Genomic DNA, 17,801 nt, shown 5'->3' with positions numbered 1-17,801 from the left:
AACGGAGCCGGGCGGTAGACATAATGTGTCGGGGGTGGTACCGGTGTCGACGCCGGCGGAGGAGGCGTGACGAGGTCGACCGGCGTCGGCGGGGCCGGAGCCACTGGCAGGCAAGGCAGCCCAGTCGGGTCCGCGGGGCCCGAAGGCGCACCAGCGGGCGCCGACGGCGGAGCCAGATTCCTCATGGCCGAGAGGAAGGCACGGACTTCCGCCGGCGTCGCTTCAGTCCCAGGGACCGGAGGGTATGGGGACGTGCGCGTCGCCTGCGGCTCCGCCGGAGCCGCGGGGGTGGAACCACCCTGACCCTCGGCCGAGTCGCGCGACCGGCGAGGGGAGTCCGAAGAGCGGTGTCGCCTCTTGGACTTCTTGGAATGCTTCGACTTACCCGAAGACTTGGATCCCGACGACCGATGGGGACGTCGGCTGCGGCTCCGCGACCGATCCTTGGACCTCCTCCTGGACCGGGATCGAGAGGCGCGCGGAGCCGAGTGGCGAATCTCGAGAAGCTTACGGGACCGCTCCCGTCTAGCCTTCGAGGTCAGGGCCTTGCAGTCGGAACACGACTCCGCGTCGTGATCGAGGCCCAAGCAGTAAAGGCACCGGCGGTGATGGTCCGTAACCGACATCAGGCGGCTACAGTCAGCACAGGCTTTAAAACCAGGCATCCTACCGGCACCGGAGTCGATTGACAAGATCAAAAAGGATCGAAAAAGTTAGTCAAAAATTGACTAAAGGGGTAGCTCTCCCGGATCTGCGCTTACTGGCGCGGAAAAAAGAAGAACTGACGTCAGCGCGCGAGGGCGGCGTCTAAGTACTCCGACGACGTCATTCCGGCGCACGACGCCGACGACGGACGCGGAGCCACAGACGACGCCTAGCGACGCGCAAGGGGTATTGCTGACGAAAAATCTTCCGGATCCAGTCTGACGCCTGGGGATATTCTAAGGTGAGGAATCTAACTAACGTGTTTCTTTCAGATTCTTAAGTTTAAATCATTAACATGGATATCTTATATGAATTTTAGGGCATCCTCCTTAGATCCCTTCCAGATGAGACAAACGTCGTCAATATAGCGCCAATAATGGACTATATGATGGCACCAGAGGTGGTGGGCAGCAGTGAGGACATGCCCCTCCCACCAGCCAACATGTAAACATGAATAGCTTGGGGAGAAGCACGAACCTTATATATACATTTACTTGAAGATGAAGCATCACAAGAAAACAACAGCCAGCCAGGGCAAAAATCTGGATCCCAAAGGATACAATGAGTCACAAAGAAATAAAATATCCAAGAAAGAAGTGACTCAAACAGATAGATTCACCAAAGAACAATATATTAAATATATACATATGTTTAAAATCACTGCATCCAGATGGACTGAACAATACTGACAACACAACCTGATTACTGCATCTCAAGAGCTCTCAGGACTGCATTGATTCCACATTCCAAATGGAATCTTCACTTATGATGCTTTTTGAAAATTCAGCTGTTTCATCTGTGCAGCCACAGAGCAAACCATATTGTACTACCTGAGGAAGGTGGAAGCTGAAACGTTGTAGTGGAAATATATTTTTGTTCTTTGGTGAATCTATCTGTTTGAGTCACATCTTTCTTGGATATATATATATATATATATATATATATATATATATATATATATATATATATATATATATATATATATACATATTTTCAATGAAAAAAACAAAGTTTGAAGGTAAGCTATATTTAGGTGATAATTTAAGTTAAAACACTGTTTTAAGGGAACAAAACCATTGAAATTAACTGCCTATAGTTATAGGTATCACAACAATACCATAGCCGACGCTTTGTCTCAAAAATAGACTTCTTCAGGGCTCATAAAATATTGCATCAGTCCAGAGTTCATAGGAAGAAATTCATGTGTTACTTGTTTCCATGAATAAGGCGTGGTAGCCGGCAGCGCCTCCGTACATCGATTTAAAAGTCAAGTTATCTGAAGTAGTTATAACTCAGCACCTAAAATAACTATAACTTGCGCCATGCCATGCACAGTGTTGTCATTAATGATGTAATTTAAGTTATTGCAGGGATGTTATCAATGATGTCATAGAATATGTCATAGGTGACATAGTATATGAGGTAAATAGCGGTGCATGGCTAGAGCGGCGGGCACCGGCTTCATGTTCTTGTGCCCACTCAGAAGGGAGCAGCTTTCTTTTGAGCTCCCACCACTGTATTCCCTGCCCGCACTCCCTTGGGCAGGGAAACCCAGGGAACTGAGGGGTTGGGGTCTGAGGTACTGCACTGGTTGAGCCCCCAGAGATGTTGTCCCCAGAGCTAAAAAATGGCTCAAGGAGAGGGGCCCTAAAATGTAAAAGTTGGTCCTGGGGAATGGGAACCCCAGTGCCTGTGTGTGGCTCAGAGAGGGGGCTATGGACCCCCACTACAAATGGATCTGCCCAGCAGGATGGGGTCCCTAGGGCCTCCATAAGGCTCGGGAAGGAGGGCTGCACATCACTATCCCAAAATTATATAGCGCGGACACCCTGAGCACTGGTCCCTACAGGGGCCTTATTTCCAAAATGGGGGGGGGGGGGGGGGGGGGGAGATTGTGCTTTTTTTTTTAATTAGCTGGACTGCAGATTCTTTATGGATCTATGGTCCTGTTTAAAACAAAAACAACATTTTTCACCCAGGGACTCAACCCAGGTCTAGGAGGCAGGGTATCCCTACCCTACATCTTTTTTTTAAAAACTTTTTTTCAGGGCAGGGGACTGAGTCACTGAGGCCTAAAATAGCTGATGCCACATCTTTGTTTATATGGTGGCTGCAAATAAGGTCTTATCTTTAGATTTGTCATCTCTACAACTCCCATGATCCATTGCGAACAGCTCAATCAGTCATGAATATAGAGTACTTGCACGTAGGCTGACATGCGTAATTCCATTCACCTGTGAAGTCAGTTTTGTTCTAGAGTGGAGCTGAAGAAGTGAAGCTTTATGGCTGCCGGTTTTGGCAGCATTTCTATTTTTTTCCATTAAATGGAACTGTGGATTTTGGTGGCCAAAGGAGGCCTGCTTTTTATATCATCCTCAAGTTTCCTGTTATTGTAACAGGGAAGGATTTCTCTGTTGGTTCTTCATACACACCAGCTGGTGTGTTTTCATTTTATGAAGCACAAGGAGTGCTTGATTTATGTGAATTCATTTCTTCTTCGTGGAAGTCTCAAGACCTTTTCCACTCTACAAGCAGAGTGTGCTGGGCTTCCCACATTATACAGATAAGTGACTATTTGATTTTTTGCTATAAGATTATTGTGCTGCTGAATCACCAAGTGTTTTTTTTACTTCCTGCTTTTTTCCTAAACTCCCAAAATACAAGACTGGTTCACCTATTTTTTGTAAGAGGAGTATTTCCCTTGTGACATTTAAACTTGGGAGATAAATGAACACTTGCCTTTAACATTTTCTTTTGTGAGCAAATATTATTTACCTAAAGGTATTTTGCTTTTGCTGATTTTGGTTCCTTGGCTGCATATTTCCCATCACAGAAAACAAAGGATTTTCTGAATCTAATGTTTGGTGACATTTTTTGGTTCCTTGATGAGAATATTCATCATTGACAAACATACATGGGATTTTCAGTGTGTGCATGGTAAGTATGAATTTATATATAACACGTGTACTTATACACGTATACTAGTACCTCAAAGGTTTTAATTGAGGATTTTTTAATTTACTTGTGATTCATTTGTATTGCAGCATTTTTGTACAAATCAGCATGGAAGGATGAATGAGACTGAATGTGGTGCATAAGGAAATTCATTGGTTCCATAAGACAGCACCCCATATGATAGGTATTTTTCACAGCAAAACTATTCACATAAGCTATCTTTTAAAAGCAGTGAGAGTGGAGACCTTAATTGTCTTTATCTTTTCAGGTTTCCTTCCTGGCAGTTGCCTTCCCCACTACCCTTTCCCTCACTCAATCACTCCAAGCTTCTGTGCCTTTATGGTATGTGGAATTGGGGATATTGAGAGGTGGACCCAATCTGAGCATCGTTCTGATCCCGAGGAGCCCATATGCATACATAGCCAAAACCTGACAGCTATTAGCAAACCAAAAAATACATTTCCATGGCAATGTGGTCCCAAATATAACTATCCAGTGTCAAACCTGATTCTGGATTATTTCTCTGTATTCCTCAAATGATTATCCAACAAGCTCTTAAAGAAACAACTGTTTTCCAATGATTCATGAATACAAGTAGCAAGGTCCTGGCTGCAGCGCCATTTGGTCAAAATTGCCTAGCAAGGATGCGGTGGAACACTAGAAAACTTATACCCAATGATTCAAAATGGTTGTTACCATCTCACAAATACGAGAGTTCAAGGATTCAAGGGAATGATTATGTTACTTACCCTGTTAGCATCTGTTTGTGGCATTGTGTGCTGTAGGTTGACATACTCTGCATACACCTGCCATCTAGTCTTGAGCTTGGAATTGTGCAACTTGATTTTCTTCGAAGAAGTCTTTCGAGTCATGAGGTAGAGTGACTCCTCCTCTTGGTGATATTACACATGGGTATTGATTCCTTTGTTAGATTGTTTTCCAGCAGGCAGGTGAGAAAGGAGTGTAAGGAAAGGATGAGAATAAAGGTGTCCATGCCAAGAAAAGTAGTTAAAACATGACTGCAATGGCCAGAAGCGCCCAGGGCGGAGGGATGGCCCATGTGAATCCACAGCACTACATGCCACGAACAGATGCTTACACAATAAGTAACAATTTGTTCGATGGCATGTATGGCTATAGATACACATGCTCTACATAGACTGTGAAGCAGTCCCTCCTAAGAAGCCGTGGAGGTTGCAGTAGTTTGAAAAAGGTTATGTAGCACTGCCTGACCTACATTGGTTTGTTGGCATGATAGCACATCTACACAGTAGTGTTTAGTAAATGTTCTGCATTCTCTGTGAAGCAGTCCCTCCTAAGAAGCGGTAGCTATCTTGTGGGAGTTGCGGTAGTTTGCAAAAGGGCATGCAGCTCTGCCTGACCTACATTGGCTTGTTGGCGTGCTAACAATTTTACACAGTAGTGTTTAGTAAATGTATGTGGTGCAGACCATGTAGCTGCTTTACAAATTTCAGCAATGGGGATATTACCTAAGAAAAATACATAGTTGCTCACTTTTTATGAGTAGTGTGCGCTCTGGGAGTTACAAGTAAAGCTTTTTTGGCTCTAATATAGCAAGTTTGAATGCATTCAACTATCCATCTGGGTATGCCCCATTTTTATGTGGGGGTAACAGAGCGAGATTGGGCTTGGCTATCCCTAATGGTGTGTTGAGGATTGCTCCCACCTATGGTTGAAGTTGAAGTTGAAGAGGTTGAAGGTGGAACTTGGGGACATTGATGGTGTACCCCAATTTGTGGAGATGTCAGCTGTATGTGTTGCTGACACTGCAAATGGCTATTGGCTTTGATTAGTTAATCATCGAAGTATGGGAATACATGAATGCTTTGGTCAACGCACATGTGCTGCTATCTCTGCTAGCCACTTTGTAAGGACCCTTGGTGCTGAGGTGAATTGGTAGTGTTTTCTTGCTATCACAAACATAAAGTATACGCGATGAGAAGGATGAATTGTATATGGAAATAGGTGTCTTTTAGGGCCAAAGTAGCCATAATGTCGCCTATCCGTGGAAGTGAAATTACATCTTCTAAAGTGACCATGTGAAAGTGTTCTGGTAGGATGTCGTATTTGAGAGGTCTGATCTAGTTTTGGTCTCAGTGACCCGTCCTTCTTTGGAATTAGAAAGTACAGTGTGTTGCTGCTGAGGGGGAACTGGCAATATAGCCCCTTTAAGAAGAGTGGCTTGGACCTCTTGTTTCAGAAGCGTTAGGTGATGTTGTAACTAGGCCCGGGCGTAGTTTGCGGAGTTTTGCTACACGGAACTCTGCGAAGTTACAAAATAACTGCGTAGTTCCGCGAGTGGCGAAGTGCAGTGTGAACTGCAGTTTGTGCTGGTATTCCTGCTGCTCGGGTAGAAATTCTACCCGAGCGGCAGCTCGCGCTCGCGAACTTACCATTCGTGATCACGAACTTACCGTTTGTGATCGTGAGTGGGGAAAAAACCCAGCTGCACATCGCAAAGTGGAGTTTTCTGCACTCTGCGAGCTCCGCAAAGTTTACCGCCCAGCCCTAGTTGTAACAATCTGTGATTGCGAGGTGGAAAGGTGAGTGTTGTGGTAATAAGCTCCAGACAGTAGCCGTGTTGGATAATGGCTACTACCCATTGGTCTGTTGTGATGGTTTTCCAGACCAATTGAAAGGACTGTAATCTTCCTCCGACAGGTGTTGTGAGATCAGGTGGGAAGGATGGGGCAGTCACTGTTTGAAAGTGTAGGCTGCACTTCGTATTGATGCACACTCTACCTTTCCTCTGTTATTATTGCCTCTAAAGGAGGCTATATACAATTCTTTAGTGTTTGTGAACTGTCCCTGCTTTTTGCTGGGAAGTGGAGGCATCTGTGGGAAAGTATTTGTATTCACCCTTGTAGGTTGTGAAAGCAACCACAGAGTCTGCAGAGCTCCCATTGCTTTAGTGGTGTCAAAATCCTTTTTCACCTTATCTAAAAAAGAGTCCACTTGAGATCCAAATAAATGTTCCTTATCACAAGGCATGTTCAAAACTGGCTGTTGAACATCCGGTTTAAAACCTGAGACTGGTGTGTATCCTCAGCAGTATAGCGGTGTTAATGCCACTAGCAGTCTGCTGCATCTAAGGCACATCTGATGGAATTATTAGTGATAGCCTGACCTCTGCTAACAACTTGCAGACCTCTTTTTTTGTTCTTCGGGGAGATACTGCAGCAATTCTTCCATTTCATCCCAGTGGGCCCGATCATAATTTGCAAGTAGGGCTTGGGAGTTGCCAATGATTGGCTGCTTGAGCTGCAACATGTTTCCTAGCAGCATCAATGCATTTGCTCTCCTACTCAGGAGGTGTGGTATCCCCAGTTGCTTGATTATTTGCTGGTTTACAAACTGTGGTAGCAACAATGGAATATGGTGGGATCTGGCTGCGTATATAAAGTGAGTCTGAGGGAACCGATTTATATTTCTTATCAACTTGTGGGGTTATCACTCGGGCACATATTAGCTCTTTAAATATGTCATCCATGTGCCGTAACATGCCTGGAAGCATGGGCAGAAACTGAGTCCTTATGGGTGGATGACAGTGTGTCAAAGAGGAAGTCTTGTTCTAGAGACTCCCTATGAAGTCGTACTTCATGATAGGTAACTGCCCTGGCAATTATATTTTGGTACGCACTAGCAGCTTTATGTAGTGAAGGGTGAGGGGGTAAAAATCTAGGTCACTGGGAGTTATGGGGTCTGTGTCAGAAGTCCCAAGGATTTGGGTCCCCTAATGGTTTTCCTAAACCCCCTGTAGGTGAATCTGGAGGTGTATTATCTAGGGTGTTGTGATGTGGAGGACAAGGAGAAGATGGTGGAGGTGATGGTAATGAAGGAGGTGGTGGTGGCGGAGGACGATGTGCAGGGCTAGTAGCCTTGTCTTTAGACCTCTTTTTTTGGAGATACAGGAATGTCCAAGGCCTCCTCAAATTGTAACTGCTTCTTAGGACAAGGAGAGGCTATAATTTGCTCTGTGCCTACTTGAATTTTTATTTGTATCTGTTTAATGTCCATCTTTTCAAGAATTGGCTTGACCGGGGACATAGACTGCACAATGCTTTGAGAGTTTCGGTCGATTTCGGAATTGGGGCTTTAGATAATTTCTTTTTCGGCACCAAAAAAGTTGAAGACAGCTTCCGTATCGGTCAAGGCGGCTTACTGGAGACCGAAGAATGCGCTCGATCGGAGGAGGTCAGTGCCGAAGACGAAGGCTTACGGGCCAGATGTTCGACCTGCCAATTAGCGAGTCGCAAATTGTGTCGCATTTGCTACTCGCAATCTGCGACTCGTGAATTGAAATGCACAACAGTGTCTCAGACACTGTTTGTGATTCCTAATGGGGTCGCAACTTGCATGCCACATTAATATCAATGAGGCAGGCGCAATTTGCAACCCCTTTAGGAATGGCTAGCATTCACAAGGATGGTGGCCTGCTGGGGTCAGCAGACCACCATGTCTGTGACTGCTTTCTTAATATAGCAGTTTTTTAATAAAAATGCAGCCCATGTTCCTTTAAGGAAAACGGGATGCATTTAATGAAGAAAAATGAAACTTTTCAGTTTCATTTTTTTAAAGGCAGGCAGTGGTCTCTGGGACCACTGCCTGCTCTTAAAAAATATTTTACCACATACTTACAAAGGGGAAGGGGTCCCTTCAGGACACCTTCACCTTTGAGAGTGATTTATCACCTACTTGAAGTAGGTGGTAAACTGCGAGTGTTTTGCGGTCGCAAATGCGGCCGCAAAACATTAGAACATAGCATGTAGACTCGCTCTTAGGAAGGGTATCCCCCTTCCTAATAGCGAGTGTTGCAAATGCTTTTTTGTGAGTCAGTGACTCACAAAATAGCATTTGTACATGCTATTACCCTTTTTTGTGGCCGCAAACAGGAGGATCTCCCGTTTGTGGCCGCAAAAAAGGGTCGTACATCTGGCCCTTAATCTTTAGAACAGTTTTCAGTGCCGGGCCCAAAGGCGGGTCATCCAAAATACCTTTTCGGATCCGACCATGGACAGATGTCAGTGGCGGTCTGCCTACCTCTAGAAATGGAAGGAGAACTCTTTATTTGGAGCAGGGACTCGGGCAACAGTACTCAGACGTTGCAGTCGGCCTCATGGTGATCTGACAACAGACAAAAGTTACACATCTGGTGTTGATAAGTGTGTGTGTGATGGAAACACCGAGATTCCATCCCGGCTCGATACGGAAAATGCTGAGGATTCCAAGATGGCCACCGAGTCACCCTTGACCGGAAGCAGTGGTGACGGTCTAGACGTTGCGCCTCCTAATGCCGGAACCATAGACTGGGATAAAGGAAGAATCCAACAGTCTTTCGTGTGGCATCCAACAACAAGAGGTGCAGCAAGCAGACGGAGCGAGCGGAGGAGAGGACCGACGCGAGTTTCAGAGGAGAGAACACCCCGCGGAACACAACGGAAGGAGGCAGCCAGACGGGCAGATCTACAGAGACAGAAGAAGACTCCGACAAACGCGAACGGGACCGGCTCTCCAGGAAGGGATCAGGAGGCAGGTTCTCCCCGTTCCACGGCCCCGGAGGGTCGTAGATACAGGCAAGTGACGTCCACACGCCTGTTTTCTTTTAAGGAGTGGTGGGCAGGACGAAGGGCCACAGCAAACTGAGCACCTTGAATGTCCCTCAACCCAGGCCTTGCACAGTTAGGGACGCTGGTGGTGGTACACACATCCCTATTTCCCCCTCCCCCGTGTACAAAAGAACCGGTGTCTAAAGACCCTCTTTCTTTCTTTCTTTTGTTTTGCGCTACCCTGACCTTCCCTCAGAGTCCTTCGGCCCAGGCCAGACAGCCCCACAACTACGGAGCAGCTACAGAGGCAACCAGACTGCAGAAGAAGAGTATTTGAGTTTCCTTATTTCTTTGATTGAAATTCACTTTATTGGGACGACAGGGAATTTTGACAATTGACAAAAAAAGAAAAGAACCCCTCAAACTGGTGTAGCGTCACTGCTTTATCCCAGAGAGAAAGGGGTAGGGAACCTCCCAGCACGGTAACACCATTACAGTGGTGTCAGAAGTGGGATCGAGGGTCTTGAAACAATGACCCAACCCGTAACCATGGAGGCCATCATCACACAGTTAGCTGAGGGTCAGCGCCATCTACAATTAGTTATGGAACAGCAGACCAAACAGGCAAGAAAGGACCGGGAGGAGTTTCAGGCAGCTCTCAAAGACTAGGCCACCCTCTTGTCCAATTATCAGCAGGTTCAAGATACCGCTATCTTGAGGCTCACGGATGCTATTGCCAGCTCTAGGATACATCCCAACGTGCCTGGGTCAGTTCTACAGAAGTTTCAGAACGGGGACGATCCGGATTATTTGTTTGTTAATTTTGAGCGTGTTGCAACCACTGCCTTCTGGCCCCCGGAGAGATGGGGTCAATATATAGCCCCCCTACTCTCCGGTGAATTACAAGCAGCCTATCAGGCCGCTAATCCGGACGGAACAACCAGCTACCCCGATGTCAAAAAAGCCATACTGGAACGACTAGGGTGTGCTCAGGAATACTATCGTAGCCGGTTCAGGAAAGAGAAGTGGACTGTAGGGGACAACTCCAGGGCTCTATGCTTCATCAGGGACCTTGGGAACCGCTGGCTACAACCCTCAGTAGCAACCCCGGATGAGATAACAGAAAAGATTTATCTGGAGCAATATCTCGATGCTCTCCCCTACAATACTCGAGCATGGATCAAGCAGCATCCCAACCTGTCCGTGACTAGCAGTAGACCTGGCCTGCGCCTACCACCGCTCCCCTGATTTAAAAAACCCAACCCATCGACCCTCTGTTTCTTCCCCGAAACCCCTGAATAGAATCCCCACACATCAGATAGAGTCCAAAGGACCCCTTTTCCCGAAAACTCCACTAAAACCTTCCTCCATCACAACACCAACACAGGGACCTCAATGCTTCCACTGTGCGGAGTGGGGGCATATAGCCCGGCACTGTCCGACACGCAACCCCGCCCCAGAACCCATGGAGGTAGGATATACACACGGGCGGGTATTGGTTACAGGCGGCAGTCCCCTCCCATATAGGATTAAGATCCATGTAAACGGAAAGGCAGTAACAGCCTTCCTGGACCCCGTTTGCCATTACACTGTCATCGCCAAAGAGCTTATCCCAGAAGCACAAATGGTGACAGGGGAATTCGTTCAAGTCACCTGTGTTCATGGGGAGAAGAGGCTATATCCTTTGGCCGAAGTAGTTTTGGAGATCAATGGGGAACCCCAATTGAGGAAGGTAGGAGTAGTTCCCGAATTACCCGAATTAGCCCTCTTAGGAAAAGATCTGCCTCAGTGTCATGAGTATCTAGAAAGTACCTCTTTTCCAACAATGACATATAGGCTCCCACTACCAATAAGAGGGTGCTAACCCGTAGTGAAAAAAGGAAGGAGCGGGCATTACACAGTCTATCTGAAAGTGTCCTGCCTATACCTATCCTTTCCCCCTCAGAAACTCCTCAAGATCCTCCTCAAAAGTTTCGTCAGGCCCACAGGGACGACTCCACCTTACAAAATGCCTGGGGACAAGTCCAAGACGAGCAACCAGGAAAGCTAGGTCCCTATTTTTTTGTCAAAAAGGGACTTTTATATAGGGGTACACAAGAGAAGAACCGTGGGAAAGAACAGTTGTTGGTCCCCAAAACATTTTGTGAACAGGTGTTGTCTCTAGCTCATAGTCAAACTGGGGGAGGGCATTATGGGAAGGAGAATACTCTCAAATATTTACTAGAGAAATTCTATTGGCCAGGGGTATATCAGGAAGTGGCCAGATTCTGTGCCACCTGTGCAAGGTGCCAGCTAGTTAACAACCCCGTCCTACCCCGGGCTCCACTCCAACCCCTTTCGATCATCGATGTCCCCTTTAGGAGGGTTGGGATGGATTTCGTAGGTCCGTTGGTGCCTTCTGCCAGAGGCCACCGATACATACTTGTCTTCGTGGACTATGCCACCTGGTACCTGGAAGCGTTTCCCTTGACATCTACCACCACAAAGGCAGTAGCCCAAGCTATGATCACCCTATTTTCACGTGTCGGGTTTCCACACGAACTGCTAACAGATCAGGGAACACCTTTTGTGTCCCGGTTGATGAAACAAGTGTGTGAGGTACTAAAGATTAAACAAATAAGGACGGCAGTATATCATCCACAAACGGATGGCCTTGTGGAGAGATACAATAAGACCATCAAAACGATGCTGAAAAAGAGCATTGATCGCGCTGGGAGGGATTGGGACTGACAACTACCTCTGTTCCTTTTCGCTATCCGAACCCATGAACAGAAGTCTGCGGGGTTCTCAACGTTAGAGTTGTTGTTTGGAAGGAGACCCCGTACACTCCTGGATATGGCCGTGGAGCAATGGACCGAAGAGGAGGATGAGGCAAAACCTGTGTTGCAGTATAGCGCGTGCCTTAGGGACACTTTGTCTTCCTTATGGGAAGAAGTACATACAAACATGGAAAGATCCCAAAGCCAGCAGAAGTGATGGTATAACAGGAACACCAAACTGAGGGAATTTGTAGCCGGGGACCAGGATCTAGTACTCTTACCCACTACCGAAAAGAAGTTGTTAGCCACCTGGCAGGGCCCCTTTCCTGTTCTACGTAAGGTTACCCCAGTTACCTACCAGGTGGCCGTCCCACACAGAAATAAAACAAGCCAAATATACCATGTTAATCTGTTGAAGGCTTGGGAAGGACCGGTCCCGGTATCTCCATCTACGAGTACTAGTGCATACCATTTTACTACAAATAAACCGTTGGAGGTAACCATAATGCCCCAAGACACCTCTGACCCGCCTCAGCCTAACTGGGGGTCCCAAACCACAGATAAACAAAAAAACAATTGAAAACCCTGTGTGCTTCATATCCGTCCTTCCTGTCCGATATTCCGGTAAGGACCGCCTTAGTCGAACATGACATTATAGTCACCGCCTCACAACCAATCAAACAACGACCCTATTGTATCACCGCAGCCCGAAGAAGGGCTGTAGAACAGGAGATAAAAGCCATGGTAGAGGCAGACATAATTGAACCCTCACATAGTACTTGGTCATCTCCGATTGTTTTGGTCCTTAAACCCGATGGAAGCATACGTTTCTGTATCGACATTCGAAAACTTAACGCAGTATCGAAGTTTGATGCCGATCCTATGCCACGGGTGGATGAACTTATTGAAAATCTCGGAGATGCCAAGATAATGTCCACCATAGACCTCACAAAGGGGTATTGGCAAATACCACTGAAACCAAACATTAGAGACAAGACCGCCTTCTCCACACCCTTCGGCTTGTTTCAATTTAAAATACTTCCCTTTGGTCTCTATGGGGCCCCAACCACTTTTCAAAGGCTCATGGACACAGTACTCTCTTCCAACCACACCTACGCCAAGGCCTATTTAGATGACATTGTGATACACAGCCCAGACCGGGATACCCATCTAGTTCATTTTGAGAATATCCTACAGGCATTACACACCTCAGGTCTCACGATCAATCCCAAGAAGACAACCTTTGGGGCAGCTCATATTGAGTACCTGGGGTATGACATGAGGGCAGGACAGATAAAACCCCAAGTTAGCAAGATAGAAGCCATCACCCAAGTACCCCGACCCACTTCTCGAAAGGAAATCCGATCCTTTCTTGGCCTCGTCGGGTACTACAGACGATTCATCCTGGGCTTCTCCAAATTAGCCAGTCCCCTCACAGATCTCCTTACTAAGGCCCAATCCAGTTGCAAATTTCAATGGACCGAGAAGCACGAACAAAGCTTTCTCTTACTGAAGGAATCCCTCTGTCACTATCCAGTGCTTGCCTGCCCAAACTTTATTTCCTCCTTTGTTTTGCAAACTGATGCTTCTGGAAAGGGTCTGGGGGCCGTCCTTTCCCAACCCGATGCCCTGGGTGGTCTCCACCCTGTCCTATTTCTTAGCTGTAAACGGTTTCCCAGGGAGGTGGGCTACGCTACCATTGAAAAAGCGTGCCTGGCCATAAAGTGGGCGGTGGAGTCCCTTCAGTATTACCTTCTGGGCTGTCATTACATTTTACTTATCGACCATGCTCCCCTTACCTGGCTGTCCCTTCATAAAGATACTAACCCCAAGATTCTTCGATGGTTTCTCGCCCTGCAGCCGTTCTCTTTCGACACCCTCCAGGGAAACTGCAAGGTAATGTGGACTTCCTCTCGAGATACCCCATGTCCAAATGGCCCATACGTCCATTCCTAGGGGGAAGGCAGTGTAATGGAAACACCGAGATTCCATCCCGGCTCGATACGGAAAATACAGAGAATTCCAAGATGGCCGCCGAGTCACCCTTGACCGGAAGCAGTGGTGACGGTCTAGACGTTGCGCCTCCTGATGCCGGAACCATAGACTGGGATAAAGGAAGAAGCCGGCAGTCTCTCGTGTTGCGTCCAACAACAAGAGGTGCAGCAAGCAGACAGAGCGAGCGGAGGAGAGGACCAATGCGAGTTTCAGAGGTGAGAGCACCCCGCGGAACACAACGGAAGGAGACAGCCAGACGGGCAGATCTACAGAGACAGAAGAAGACCCCCTAACAAACGGGACCGGCTCTCCAGGAAGGGATCAGGAGGTAGGTTCTCCCCGTTCCACGGCCCAGGAGGGTCGTGGATACAGGCAAGTGACGTCTACACACCCATTTTCTTTTAAGGAGTGGTGGGCGGGACGAAGGGCCACAGCAAACTGAGCACTTTGAATGTCCCTCAACCCAGGCACTGCAGAGTTAGGGACACTGGTGGTGGTACACACATCCCTATTTCCCCCTCCCCGTGTACAAAAGAACAGGTGTCTAAAGACCCTCTTTCTTTCTTCTTTTGTTTTGCGCTACCCTGACCTTCCCTCGGAGTCCTTCGGCCCAGGCCAGACAGCCCCACAACTACAGAGCAGCTACAGAGGCGACCGCACTACAGAAGAAGAGGATTTTAGTTTCTTTATTTCTTTGATTGAAATTGACTTTATTGGGACGACAGGGGACTCTGACAATTGACAAAAAAAGAAAAGAACCCCTTATAAACTTGTGTAGCGTTACTGCTTTATCCCAGAGAGAAAGGGGTAGGGAACCTCCCAGCAGGGTAACACCATTACAGTGTGGTAATTTGGTGAGACACTGCAGGCAAAATCAAAAAGGTGTTTGTTCCATCGGGAACACATCTTTCGTACTGACGGTGCAGGTGGTTGGGTAGGCCCGAGAGGGTTGACGTCCCAAAGGGCGATCGATTGATGGCCTACCCGACAAACATTATTGAGCGGCAGCGGATGAGAAAAGCGCAATTGAGTTACAATATACCGTCAAAGACAGGATAGTATCGAAGACTGGTCCCAAACGGAGTTGAAACTTAAAGAGAGGCACACACATCCGAACCCAACGGTGGAGAGAAAACATTCTAACAAAGGAGTTCAATATCACCTACAGGAGTAGTCACTCTACCTCGTGGCTCTAAAGACTTCTTTGAAGAAAAAAAAGTTGCACAATTCCAAACCCCACACTAGTATGGCAGGAGTATGCAGAGCATGTGTATCTACCACCACACATGCCATCAAACATGTAGGTTTGGTTTCATTTCTCATCATTTTGTTCATTCAGGAGACATGCAAAGTGACACTGACATTCTGCAACCACCTTAGTGTTTCATTGCTTAAAATTTTCTTAGGGTAAGTAGGTTGGGAGTACTGCATCCCCAAGCTATGAAAAATGAGTCACGAATCCAGATGCCTGCAAAAATATCAACTAGAATATCAACTATTATATTGTCAATGTAAGTACTTAAGGCTGAGTATAAATTTACTATTTTTAAACCTACCTCTGCGTAACTTGACAAAATATAAATTTACAAGGAACTGAGCCAGGAATAGTACATCTATATCCACTTACATATACATATCTTTAAGAAATATTTGTGGTTGATGTTCTGCAGTCTATTTTTGTAGGTCAAATTTGGTGACACCATAGTCTGCGTTACAGCTTTGAAGATGAAGTGTTCCTTACCTCTGTCCATATTATTTCTGCCAGCTCCCCTCGGTTCTGAACGACGGCCCAGATAAGAAGGTCTTGGATGAGATATTCTATTGTTGGAAGGGGCTGTGGATTAGTAAGAGGTGTGCTCTATTGCAGAAGAAGGAAAAACACCAAACAGTCAGGTTAGACCATAGGTTTGTGGGGCAGAATATGCAGATTGTTACTCTTACCTCTTTGTTTGGTGAGCTCGGTTCATAAAAATTATAAATTAATATCAAATACATTAAATGTTTAAGAGGATTGAATTCAGCAGAGCAGGAGCTCCACCATAAACTGGTGCATGCAATGGTCACCACCCTAATGAAAGTAGCAAGGCCAGGAACTCTTTCCCAATGTAGTCCTCTTTCTTACTTTCTTTTTCCAGAGTGATAAAAAAAGTTGAACCCAAGGAGTTCGAAACATTTCTAGCTGTAGAGGCAATCAAGGTGTTTGAATGTGATAGTTTGTTGGAAAAGCCAAAATCTACACCACTGGTGGAGCAGATAAGTGTCAAGGAGGCGCTTGTTATGAGTTCCCATTAAACCTGTAAATATAATTATAAATTCAGTCTTAATCTTCAATTTTTAAAAATTGTTTTAGTCATCTATTTCCTCATTTCTGCACGGTATTCTTCACTTTCAGCCAACTCATGTTTCATGACCAACATGCCACATTCTCAGGGGGTCTTGGTTAATTTTTAAATCATATCAATAATCACTTTTTCAACTGGAACTTTAGTAAGCTGCCTCCATCACTAATCATCTTCTGTCATTTAAAAAAATAATATTTGTGCCACTTTCTGCATCCTGTGAGCCTGGATAAAGTGAATTGCGTCCAGATGAAAACAGTTGCCAGATCAGGGGCAGCTGAATGCACCCTACCTGGGCCTCTATGACTGGTAATGGAACAATCTGATGGCCGGTACAAATAGGGGGATGGGCTACAGAGAACATATGACAGCACCAAGAATCAGTCAATGAAACATGCAGCAGATGTGAATTATGAGTCCATGAAAAGACAACGAATCTAAAACAATGTGAAAAGGATGGTGAGGCAACGTATGAACTGAGTTGGAGTGATAAATCACAAAAAAACTACACATTTTGGCTCACAAGAAATGTAAGGACATGATCCCCTTTCCAGGTGGGTGGGGACTTGGCCTGAAAGTGTTTACCCGCCATCCCCGCCAACGGCAGTGGCAAAAAAGTTGGGTGTACTGTTTGACACCCAGCTTGCATTTAGTGCACAGGTGTCAGCGGTGGTGAAATCCAGGTTCTGGATATTTCGCATGCGGAGGAAGTTTCTTTATCTACTCCCTCATGAGGCCCAAATCACAGTGGTTAGATCACTGATCTTATCCAGACTGGACTATGCGAATGTCTTGTATCTTGGTATCAGGAATATCTTATCCAGTGCCTGCAAGTCATGCAGAACATGGTTGTCTGCTAAATATATAAAATTCCAAAGTGTGCATCGGTCTCAGCATACTGAGCCAAACTGCACTGGTTACCAGTGCGTCAGCATATTAGGCACAAAGCTCTGTCCCCTACACATCAAGCCATCCACAACATAGGTCTCAGGTACTCAAGGGACAGCATCAAGGCTTATTGCCCAGGGAGACTGCTGCAATAGAGTTCAGTTGGTTTTATTGTCTAACCACGCTTTCGGAAACTGCGGAGGGGAAGCGCTTCTTTCACGGTTATAGCAGCAAATTTGTGGAACAAACTTCCAGATCACCTTAGATGGATACCCAATGAAGCAAATTTCTGAAGGGAATTGAAGGTATTTTTGTTCAGAGATTAGCAGTTTTTCATGGCTTCTAACCCCGGATCGTTACCCCTGGGGCATACCTAATAGCGCCGGTACACTCTCTGCAAGTAGCTGTGCGCTTTAGAAATGCACATTTCAATTCAATTGAATAAGGGCCTGGCCCTTCGAGAAAGTGGCTCCTGACATTTTTCAGGCTCCTTCCACACTCTAGGTAATTCATGAAGAAGTCAATGCAAGAAATGTCATACCATTTGTGGAGAAACGTCTTGGAAGGCATGGTGTCCCAGAAGAGTTGGTCAT

At 46.3% G+C, this 17,801-nt stretch overlaps 1 protein-coding gene across 3 annotated transcripts in view; it reads right to left on the bottom strand.

Annotated features, from left to right (window-relative positions):
• The window catches only part of LOC146808464 (transient receptor potential cation channel subfamily M member 2-like), a 1,747,278-nt gene that overhangs the window by 758,965 nt on the left and 970,512 nt on the right, over window positions 1-17,801 (bottom strand). For all 3 annotated transcript variants that reach the window (XM_085623572.1, XM_085623571.1, XM_085623573.1), the window contains one exon: window positions 15,723-15,839. In XM_085623572.1, the coding sequence (XP_085479698.1) occupies window positions 15,723-15,839 (117 nt within the window). The remainder of the gene's footprint in view (window positions 1-15,722; window positions 15,840-17,801) is intronic.

This window comes from Triturus cristatus, chromosome 8 (assembly GCF_964204655.1).
Source record: "Triturus cristatus chromosome 8, aTriCri1.1, whole genome shotgun sequence".
NCBI lineage: Eukaryota > Metazoa > Chordata > Amphibia > Caudata > Salamandridae > Triturus > Triturus cristatus.
This window is presented reverse-complemented; position numbering and strand designations above follow the sequence as displayed.